The 12,170-nt window shown below is 35.9% G+C and overlaps 1 protein-coding gene across 2 annotated transcripts in view; it reads right to left on the reverse strand.

Moving 5' to 3' along the window:
• The window catches only part of DPY19L1 (dpy-19 like C-mannosyltransferase 1), an 87,069-nt gene that overhangs the window by 24,024 nt on the left and 50,875 nt on the right, over positions 1–12,170 (reverse strand). For both annotated transcript variants that reach the window (XM_044919956.1, XM_044919955.1), the window contains exons 12-14: positions 5,339–5,425; positions 3,148–3,207; positions 2,543–2,623 (exon numbers count right to left, since the gene is read on the reverse strand). In XM_044919956.1, the coding sequence (XP_044775891.1) occupies positions 2,543–2,623; positions 3,148–3,207; positions 5,339–5,425 (228 nt within the window). The remainder of the gene's footprint in view (positions 1–2,542; positions 2,624–3,147; positions 3,208–5,338; positions 5,426–12,170) is intronic.

The raw sequence follows: 12,170 nt of genomic DNA on the forward strand, positions 1-12,170 counted from the left end.
CTGTCAAAAACAACCATATCACGTTTTAGAAATTCACCAAAAAGAAAACAAATGGAGAAGCACTCACCCCTACAAAAGCTGGCGGATTCTGAATGGAAATAGTGGGTGTCTGCGGCATGCATGCCCGGGCTGCCCCCATCCACCATCAGCAGCACCACCACTGCCCGGGCGGTGGGCCCAAGAGTCCCACCAGGGTGGGGCTGGCCATGAAAAGCAGAACCTTTGCTACAGGAGGGTGCTGACTTGTTTAGGGGCAGGGAGCGAAAAAAATCTCTGCTCAGAGACACTGTTAATAAAAGTATCAAACAGCAGGAAACGCTCCGCCAGCCTAATGCTGCATTATTTCTGCAGTGAACAGCAGACTGGCAGACTAGCTAGAAACTTTACAGAAATTCTGGAAATGGGAAAACCAACAAGGGGGTACATCAATTCTCCCATCCCTGGTGTCCTGGAAAGCTGCACACATGGGCTGAAGGATCCCGGAGCCCAGGCTCTCCACAAACCTATGACTGGCTGGGTGGTGGTATGCAGATTCACGGAAGACCCAAGAAGGCGTGGAAGAGAGGAAAAGATGGGGCAAACTTGATGTTCAGACGAGAGTTAACGTAGCGGGCCTGATGCTATCCTTGAAAAATCCGCCTGCAAAGCTGGTGCTTGGCTGGCATCAGGGAACTTAGATTTCAGATGGCTCCTACCACTCCAAGTGAGAATGAGTAGCAGCTCCCTATACCTAAAACACTCTGGTTTCTGTGGAGCACCCACATTCCTTCTGGGAGTCTGAAATTTTGATAAGCGTCAGGCAGAAGGTGCCTATGTTACCAGCCCCCAGTAAAAAACTGTGTGTCCCTGACTACTGACTAAGCTTCCCTGGTAAACAACCTCAGACTTCTACCAAGAAGAGTGTTGACAGGAGCAGGGATGGGAAGTCAGGATGTACTGAGAAATTGTTCACGTGGTTCCTGAAGAACAGGGAAGTGTCTATTTATCTTAATAGAGAAGGATGAGCGGAAATACTTCTTAAAGGCTGTGTGGCTTTGCCAGTCTCTTCCTTTGACCAATGTCACAATTCAGAATCTGTGAGCTGATGTCCTTGATCAGTGTTACAGATTTCTAGAAATATTGAAGTTGCAATTCAATTACTTCTAATTTGTTTGGTCCTGCTACAACATCAGGCTGTGACAGAAATGACATCACTTTAACCCAAATCAATACCTTAACCTGTTTGTCTCCCCCAGTGAGGAGACAGATTCCATTCACCTACAACTTGGGCTGTCTCCCTTTTCTTCCTGCTCATTCTCTGCATCCTCACTGACTCAATCACCATGTAGCTCTCCTCTTCTCAGCAGACTTCCAGGAGCCTTCCCCGACTCTCCTCCTGTGTGTTCCTGCAGCACTCTATGCTTGCTTTTATCACAGCCCTTTATTATGTTATATATCGTCCCGAGCTCCCACTAGACCATGTCTTACTCGGTTCTGTATCTCTAGGATGCATTCTATCGCCAGCCACATAGCAGGTACATATTGAATGAGTGAATAAGTAACTTTAGACTATAGTTTTCTACTTTAAAAAGTCTTTCCACAGGTTGTAGATCACCCAGTGAACAACCCAATTGCTTTCCATCTTTTTAAGCAAAAAATTCCCTTGTTCAAATGAAAAACTGCATAATTGTCCAATGTACAAGAAATTAAAGCTAAACTGCCTTGGGTAAAAGAGGGGCTGCCAAGGAGGTTGGGAAGTAGGCAGACCCCAAAGAAGAGTCTGGAAATTCCAGGACTTCACAAAACCCAGTTTCAAAACTATAGCTTTAATCTATTATGGATGAAGGAAAGATAATTAAAATAAATTACAGAAAAAATATGTGGTTTGCTTTACACATTCTGTGTCGGTGGTTGGGCTGCTTCCTTTTTAAATTTAATCAATGTGTTACTAAAACACCAAAATAAAATAGGCAAAGCAAGATTATGGATAGGAAAAATCTTTAAAGTTATAAAGCAGAATTCTTCTCATCTTATTTTCTCTCCTAACAAAACACCAAAACAAAACAAACAACAAAAAACCCTTCTCTTAATAAGACTAAATGGATTAAATTACCTATAAGTAAACCTTTCACAAGCACTGACCAGGAAATGGGGTTGGGGGAATGAGACTATAATATGGTCTATAGTTTCAGAGGCTCTGAAAATGGCATACTGATGTGTTACCAAAGGAGATTATAAAGAAACCAGAGAAAAATGCCTGTATGGACCTTAAAATTTGAGCTGAAGTCCTTAGAGCTTTCTTGCTTTAAAATTTTAAAATCTTTGTGATACAGAAAGACTGATTAAAATAACAGAATTGTGTCAAGAAATTAATATTGGAGAATAGAGATTATACACAGAGTCACATTTACTTTCTATTATTGTAAATAGATAAAATAATAAGTGAATAGACGTCATATTAGAATTTGGCTTAAATAGTGGTACTTTAATAACTCAAGTAATTCATTCTTAGCCTGTTTGATTCTTTACAAGTCTTTCAAGTTTAAGCAAAAAATGCACTTACATCATCTGCAATGCCAAAGATTTTAGATGTCAAATACTTGAGTACGACAGTTCCAAATAACCAAAAACATCCTTGGATAACCTACAAAAGGAAAACAAAACAAAACAAAAATAAACTAATGCTTCATAGAGACATTCCCTAGACACAGCTGAGGAAGAAAAAAATTAATACTTTAATCACATGTGAAAGAAATATTTACATACCCAAGAAAAAAATGCTAAACAATGCAGCTTAAAGAATATTATCCAAAATCAAGGGGCTATCACCAAAAATAAAAATATACACATATGATACTTTCAAAATTAACATATCTTATAGATTTACACAGCAATTGCAGTTACATTCCCCCTCTACTAACAGTCTCTTACACACGCAGTGCTCCCCAGAAGAAAAATGGGTGATAAAATAAGTAAAACCAGAATTCTTCACCTATCCAATTTTAACTTGTCACATGAAAAGGGAAAATTGAGCCCTAATTATATCATAAACCTGTTAGATCTCCTGCATTACATAAGAATAATTTCCTTAAAAGTAAAACATAAAACTGATGATATATTTATTTTAGAAAAGGAAAAACTTATGCATTCAAATAGATTGATTCTTACCCATAAACTAAGTTCGGATACATTTATTTTCAGGAAATGTGGTTTCATTTCCAGTATACCCTTCATGGAGAAAATAACATAGCACACAGTTAATACTTATATACATAAATTCAAATACCAAAAAACATTTCTAAATAATAAGACTCTCAAGAATCTAAAATTCAGCACATTGTCAATGTTCCGTATAGCATCACCACAAGCTCATTGACTTTAAGAAATAGCTCTATTTTATCCAAAGTAGATTAGATCAGTTAGTGACTTTGTAAAATTGAAAACAGAATTACCATATGTAAATTTCTATGACTGATTTTACATCCCTGATTTATCTCAGAAGCAATATAATATATAATAGTATATAATATATATGTGTGTGTACTATTATATATGGTATATAATAATTTCAGAATTTTAGACAGGTGTCTTATAAGATTTTCCTTAAGTTAAAAATAATCAACTCTTAGAATAAACTACAAATGAGTTTTTAATGGATCAACTAAATATTTCTCCTCTACCAAATCTTTTCTCTCTCTCTAGGAAATGAACAGACTACCAAGTATAGTACCTACAGGAAGCTAAATCTACTTCAAACTTGGCAAAAAATATGATTGGAGATCAAAGCATAAATACATGAACCCAAATTAAATCTCTTCAGAAGTTTCTGAATATCTGAGAACACAAAAAGTGATAAGATTTAGGTTTCAAAGAGATTACCACAAACGAAAATAGGCAAATGTGTGTTTATAGTTAAATATGCATACATTCTCTATATTCTGTAACTGTTGGCATCATTCATGTGTAGACACCCAAATAATGAAATATACATAAATATGCTTAATTTATACCCAAGACACACCTTACTTTCGAGCACCTGAAAGAAAACCTGATACATTGTAGGTACTGGACTGAAGTTTCCTGCCATATGGACTTAGGTTAGATTTTACTGGCACCTGAATACAAGTATTAAGAGTCATGTACTTTAAGTAATAGCAGGCCTTGCCTGTGTACGCGTGTAAATATAGAACTGGGTGCACTGTTACATTTCCTGATTATAAACAGAATTCACTGACTATAAGAACTATCATTAATCTCAAAGTACAGCAACTCAATTAACGATTTTTTTGACATTGCTGAAAACCCCACATCCTCATACCCTAACTGCTAGTATCTGTAACTAAGTACCCTTGAGCCACACAACCTGAAAAGGGTAGCAGTCCAGACTGGGAAGAGGCATATTCTTGGAAAACAGGATCTTAAATATAATTTGTGAAATAGGACAAAGAAATAGGAAGTTCCCAAGTTGATCATGGGTTCTAGAAGTCAAGAAAGCCAAAATAATCTGGGTAACTTAAACGATTATTCAAGAAGCAGAATACAGTTTAATTAAGACAATACAATATACTTTTTTCTTCAGGAAAACAGCTTAATACTAAAGCACGTGCACTTTAAATATAGGAGTAATTTTTTTCCTCTTAGGTTAGCAAAACAGTGTAATGGTGAAACCTACTAATAAAAAAGGCATACCCACATCTGGAAGTCCTTAAATGTAGGAAGACTTCTATTTACAAAGTCATCCTGCCAAAAGTGGCAGAAGGAGTTAGATGACTTTTCACTGTTTGCTCTAATTCTAGAAGACAGTCTCCCGATAATCTAAATCTGCTCTTTGTAGTGATTTAGCAAAATATAACCGAATCATCACCTGATTTAATCTATTTAAATATTTTATACAAATAGACACAAGGAGTAAAAAAACTAAAAGAACCCAAGGCCCCAAGCCTCTGATCCCAGCGAAACCAGGAGAGACTGCTGCGAGATGCCACAGGGAGGCAAGGGAGTCAGAGAGTGGAGCAGGAATAGGAGAAAAACTGCCAAGGGGAGGAAACAAGAAAAAGAAGAAAGCACAAAACCTTTCTAAAATGAACCCTGGACCAAAACTCATGTGACAGAAAAGATGAGGAAAGAGAAAGGGCAAAGTAGGGGTATAAGGCAAGGTGCTATATTTTCCAGTATTAACTCGTGTGTTTCTTTCTTCCTGGGGATGGGAGTACTGGAATACTCTATCACATACACATGGATTCAGTAAAACGCCTGAGATGATTCTTATCAAAAATTCTTATCAAAAATCCCAAGCCAGTGATTAAAAACTGGTGAACCATTAGTTTCAAAAAGAGCCATGTACTTAAGAGACACTTACCCAAATAATTGCCAAAGAGGAAGCATAATAAGAAGTTAATAACATTGAGTTTCCAAACATCAAAACAAAACAAAGTGCAAGAGAAATCTGGAAAAATCCAAGAAAAATATAATTAATGCACATAAAAGACAATGATTTTTATTCTGAAAATTGCACATGTCCATGATGAAATTCAAGCTGTTCCAAAGGGGATATACCATGAAAATAGCCCACGTTCTATCCCACACTTTAAACCCAAAAGATTGCCACCATCAACAGTTTCCTGTGCATCCTTCCACACATTCACAAGTACAAATTCTAGTTTGTATTTTTTAAAAACCACAAATGGAAACTTGGCCCATAAGCTGTGCTACTGCTTGCGTTTACTCTGTTTTTCAGAGAGCCTTCCACATGAAAACCAATCTAATTCATTCTGTTGAATAGCTGAGAAAAGTATACCACTCTAGAGTCATACCGTAATTTACTGACCAGTCCTAAGACTACTGCTGAACAGGTAAGTACTTTCCAGTTTTATTTTGCTGTTATTTTGTTTTTCCTACTACAAACACCACTATGATAAACATCCTTAGGTATGTATCTTATATACATGTCAACACACTCATGCGATAAATTGTATACACATTTTGAAATCTGAAAAAATACTGACAAATTGCTATAAAAAATACTGTACCAATTTACTCTTCCACCAGTAGGACATGAGAGCTCCTGCTGATGCATACTCTTACCAATTCTTTAAAATGTTTGACAATCTCATACAAGAAAAATGTTGCCGCATTATTTCACTTTTCCATTCTTTTAATACTCAGTGAGACAGAGCATTTTTCTTCTATTTGCTGTCTTTGTTGTGGGTATGAATTGCTTATTCCTACAACCCATTTTTCTACTGGGTTTCAGTTATTTTAAGAGCTCTCTTTATATGTTATGAAAACATCACTCCTTAACAAGCAAACACATCGTAAATATTTTTCCGAGTTCATTTTTATCTTTGTAGCGTTTCTGCATTATGGTTATTTTCCAAATTTTTATGTTAGCCAAATTTATCATTCATTTCCCTTAGGTCTTCCATTATTAGAAAAGCTTTTAAAAATAAAATAATCCAATCTCGGGCGCCTAAGTGGCTCAGTCGTTAAGCGTCTGCCTTCGGCTCAGGTCATGATCCCAGGGTCCTGGGATCGAGTCCCACATCGGGCTCCCTGCTCGGCGGGAAGCCTGCTTCTCCCTCTCCCACTCCCCCTGCTTGTGTTCCTGCTCTCGCTATTTCTCTCTCTGTCAAATAAACAAATAAAATCTTTAAAAAAATAAAAATTAAAAAAATAAAAATAAAAATAAAATAAAATAATCCATGTTTTCTTCTAGAAGTTTTATTTTTGATCCGTATATTTGAATTTCCATCTGAATTTTAGGATCTGCTTAAGTTTCAAAAGCTGACATTTTTATTAGAACCGCTTTATTCAATAGTGTACATCACATCATATTTGGATACTATTGAATCTTTACATCCAAAAATAACACATTTCCACTTTAAGTGTTCCTTTACATTCATTAGCAGAGTATAAAATTTTCTTCATATGGATCCTGCATATTAAATTTATTTCAAAGTATATTATTTCTGTTGCTATTGTATCAGGAATCTTTTCTTATATATTCTGACTACATACAGAAAAATTATGTTAAATATGCAGAAATTAATACAGTTTTTCATTGTTTCTAGTAGTAATTTTGGTTTTTTTGGTATTCAAAATCATATCACCTACAAACAATATTTCTTCATCTTCCTAGTTTTCGAAAGCCTTATTTTTTAGTCAATTGTATTATTTAATATTCTTGCAACAAACTTAAGTAATAAGCATGGCAGTAGGCATATTTGTTAAGCTTCTGGCATTAATGGGAATATTTCTATTGATTCATCATTTTGTGTGATGCTACTAGCTTTTGAATTGAAGTATATCTATTTATTTAAAATTTCAATGAAATATCCATCTATTTTCATTTGATTAAGATCTTAAAATCAGAAAGAGCTACTGACTTTTATCAAATGCCTTTACAGCATCAAAGGAAATGATCATATTGTTGATCTTTTTAAAATATACTGATGTGGGGGCGCCTGGGTGGCTCAGTCGTTAAGCGTCTGCCTTCGGCTCAGGTCATGATCCCGGGGTCCTGGGATCGAGCCCCGCATCGGGCTCCCTGCTCAGCGGGGAGCCTGCTTCTCCCTCTCCCACTCCCCCTGCTGTTGTTCCCTCTCTCACTGTGTTTCTCTCTGTCAAATAAATAAATAAAATCTTTAAAAATATATATATATACTGATGTGATGTTATATTGATATAATTTGTAATGGTGTCAAATCATTCTTGCATTCCCAGGAATGAACTTAACTTTTCATGGTATATTATTCTCCTATAGTTAAAAAACAGGTAAGCAACCAAATCCTCAAAATTTTATGACAATAGATTTTTCCCATAAGTGCTAAAATTTAAAACTAACTCTAAACTTTCCCAATCAATTCTGGCAGCATTTAGCAGAATAACATCACTTTGAGTAAACAGATTCATAACCAAGAATCGGGTAAAGCAGTGCCAAGGGTATTCAAGAAAAAAATATAAGGCAGTATTAAAAAAGGAGGTGCTAAAAGTCTGGAGAGAGATTTGCGGTCCATTCCTGCCTCAGCAGCCAATTTGGTCTATGCCCTGCTCAAACCCTCCAAAGGCTTTGATTCTCAAGGGAAAGCCAAAAGCCTTTCACACACCTACAGACCCTCTAAGGCCTACCCCACTAATATCTGGGACCTCATTTCACATTATTCTTTCCATCTTACTCCAATCCAGCCATCTCTTGCACATCCTAGAACATACCAGGTACACCCCCACCTCAGAGCATTTATACTTGCTGTTCCTCTTAACCTAGTGGCTGGCTACCTCAACTCCCTTAGCTATCCCCATGTAACTTCTCAGTAAGGCCTTGTCTTTGCACCCTTTTCAATTCCGACCTCCCCTACATACTCAGCAAATCCCATGCAACTTGTCTGCTTTATTTCCTCACTAATACCTACTAACATTTAACATAACTGTTTATCTTACATACTTGCTTTCTTTGTACACTAGAACATAAGCTCCATGAGGGAAGGGTTTTTTATTTCCTTTTTATTGTTTTTATCACTGCTGTTTCCTTAGAACCTAGGAAATGTTTGACACACAACTGGTTGCTCAGAAACAACAGCAAATTTAAATTCAAGGAAGAAAATTTGAAAATTAATAAGGCAAGAAAATTGAAAACTTAAAAGGTACAGAATAGAGATTATTATAAATTATTTAGTATTTGTGTCTTTGAGTATCTGCATTTCAGCAGGTTAAAAAAATAAGACAACAATGTTAGTGAACTTTAAAATTTAGATAGGGACAATTCCTAGCAAAATAAAAGTTACCAAAAATTACTCGAGACAAAAGTCTAAACTGTCTTATTATCATGAAACAAGTTAGATCAATAATTTAAAATCTGTCCACAAAGAAAACAACAGGCCCATGTAGTTTAATAGGCAAGATCCACCAAACTTTCAGGGAATATTCTTCCCAATCTCACACAAAATCTACGACAGAAAGAAAAGGTAGGGACACTTAACAATTAATTCTATAGGGCTAAAATAAATCTGATATCAAAATCAGTCAAGTGTAGCCAGAGGATTCTGGAAAAATGGCAGGAATCTGTCTTCTCGCCTAGACAACAACCACACTGCCCAAACCTGTCTGATGGAACTATTTGGGAACTCGGGACTCTCCCAAGACTTGCAACTCCCAGGAGAACTCTTCGATGGGAAACTGAGTTATTTCGAGTGAATTTCAGCTCTGATCTCAACAGCAGCTGCCTATCCCTCACACACCAGCCCAGATGCAGACAGTCCTGCACGAGTTCAAAAGCACAGGCAACAAAAGCAAAATAAACAAGTGGGACTATATCAACCTAAATAAAAAGCTTCTGCACAGCAAAAGAAATGACCCACAATAGGAAGAAGCAACCCACAGGATGGGAGAAAATATTTGCAAACCATCTAACAGACAGAGTTAATATTCAAAATATGTAAGTCATTTTCACAACTCAATAGCCAAAAAACAAACAAAACCCCACATGATCTGATTAAAAATGGGCAGAGGACCTGAATAGACATTTTCCTAAGGAAAACACACAAACGGCCCACAGGTACATGAAAAGGTGCGCAACATCGCTCATCATCAGGGAAATGCAAATCAAAACCACAATGAGACATCACCTCACACCTGTTAGAACTGCTATTATAAAAAGACAAGAGGTTAATATTGAGGAGGATATGGAGAAAAAGGAATCCTTTTTCTCTGTTGGGAATGTAAATTGGTACAGCCACTGTGTAAAACAGTATGGAGGTTTCTTAAGAAATTAAAATTAGAACTACTATATGATCCAGCAATCCCAAGGAAAATGAAAACAAGATTTCAAAGAGATATCTGTGCTCCCATATTCACTGCAGCATTATTCACAAAAGCCAAGACGTGGAAACAACACAAATTTGCATCAACGAATAAATAGATATTGAAACTGTGGTATGTGTGTATACATACACACACACACACACACACACACACGATGCAAAAATTATTTAGCCATAAAAAAGGAAATCCTTCAATTTGCATCAACATGGGTGGATCTTGAGCACATTATGCTAAGTAAAATAATGCATTAAGAAAAAGACAAATACTACACGATTCCACTTACATGAGGTACCTAGCATAGTTAAAATCATAGACATAGAAAGCAGAGTGGGGGTTTCCAGGAGCTGGGGGGAGGGGAAGAAGGAGAATAGGGAGTTATCGTTTAATGGGTATAGAGATTCTATTTCACAAGATGCAAAGAGTTTGGGAGATGGTAGTGGGGGGTGGTATATAACACTGTGAATGTACTTAATATCACTGATATGTACACTTAAAAAGATTAAGATAGTAAATGTTATGGGTATTTTACCACAATAAAAAAATGGAAAAAAAAATCCTTTTGGGAAACAATTCTGTATTTTTTTCCTTTAGGTAACTATAGGGATTTAGGAATTTGTAAAGTGATAATGGAAGAAGATATTTCACAGTAAGAAACTGGTTCCATAGTAAGTCACATCATAAAACATAAACCATTCACCCAAGATAGGTCCTACTACAAACTAAACCTCTGTAATGTTAGTACTTTTATAACTATAATTGAGTCAAACACTCCATCCATAGTTACCTATGTGGCCATGTGGCTGACCAACTCTAAATGCTAACCAACTATTCTGATTTTTACTGCAATGCAATGAAAAAAAAAAAAGCTATATTAGACAGTTTGGAAAAAAAATAAGCCAAGTGTAAAAAAAAGGATAATTACTGTCCAATCCCACTCATGAACAAAGATTTAAAAATCCTAACAGCAGCAAAGTTAATCCAGCAATATATAAAAATTGTGTTTAGCCCAGAAAAGCAAGGTTTCTTAATGCAGAATATCAATTAATGTAATTCACTACAGTAACATATTAGAGGGAAAAACACACAGGATCATGCAGACGGATGCAGAAAAGCATTTGATGAAGCTTAGCTTTTATTAATTTTTAATAAATTATTAATTTTTAAGAAGTGCTCAAAGCTTGAGGATGTGTTAAAAGGACAAAGAAGCCAGCTTAAAGTAGTTGGCCAAATCAGGACCAAGTCAAGCATAAAAGCATAAAAATAATGAAAACAGTGGATTATACCACAGTGAATAAAACAGATGTCATTTTCTCTTGGATATAAGAGAGAAACTGGTAAAAAGATTTGAATAGGAATGCCACAAAAATAGGAATGTCACAAAAATAGGAATGTCACCAAAAAAGGAAACACAAAGGGCCCATAAACATATCAAAGACCTTTGGCTTTATTGAGAATCAGAGAAAATGCAAATTAAGGCCCTAAGATACCATTTTATACTCACCCGATTGACAAAATAAAAAAGGATGTACAATAATATGAGCTATATATTATACATAACTGTTCGAGGTAGTCCAATCATTTTTGAAAAATAATACAGGATTAAATTAAGAAGTTGAACATGTATATAATTTACCACCCAGGAATTCTACTACCTGGTAAAGACCCTACTTGGTATAAACTCTTAATATATATGCCTCAGGAGGTATATGTGACAATGTACAGTTATTCATAAAATAAAAAAAGAAGAGGAAAAGAACCTAAGCATCTTTCAACAAGAAAATGGACAAATAAATTGTGATTTACTTATACATGGAAAATATAAAGGAAAGAAACTGTCTGATCTCTAATAACATCCAAATCTCAGAAACCTAAGTAAAAATGTAAGTCTCAAAAACAGATACCATTTTTACAAAACTTAAAAACAATACTAATATTCAATAATAAAAATGACAAAGAGAAGACATGTTTTTAAAGGGTAAACAAGCCTCAAAATCAACTATCCAGTCTTAGGACCTTTGTTCTAACTGTTCCACCAACCTAGAAAATTCTTCTCCGTGACATCTACTTAGCTAACTACTCCCTCTCCTCCCAATCTTTGCTACACTCTCCTCTTCTCAGTAAGACCTGCCCTCACCACCTCATTTGCTATCTTACTCCCCTGCCCCCCAACACTGGCACTCCTGATCTCCCTGGGGTACCATGACTTGTTCCTGTTCCTTTTTTTTGATTATCCTTTATCACCTTCTAACATACTATATATAATTTGCCCATTTACTGTGTTTATTATTTATCCTCTGTCCTCTCGCCTTCCAAAATGTGATTAATAGGTATGCTGGGATCTTTGTATTTCTATTCTGTGGTATGACCCACATGCC

This window comes from Neomonachus schauinslandi, chromosome 12 (genome assembly GCF_002201575.2).
Source record: "Neomonachus schauinslandi chromosome 12, ASM220157v2, whole genome shotgun sequence".
Classification (NCBI taxonomy): domain Eukaryota; kingdom Metazoa; phylum Chordata; class Mammalia; order Carnivora; family Phocidae; genus Neomonachus; species Neomonachus schauinslandi.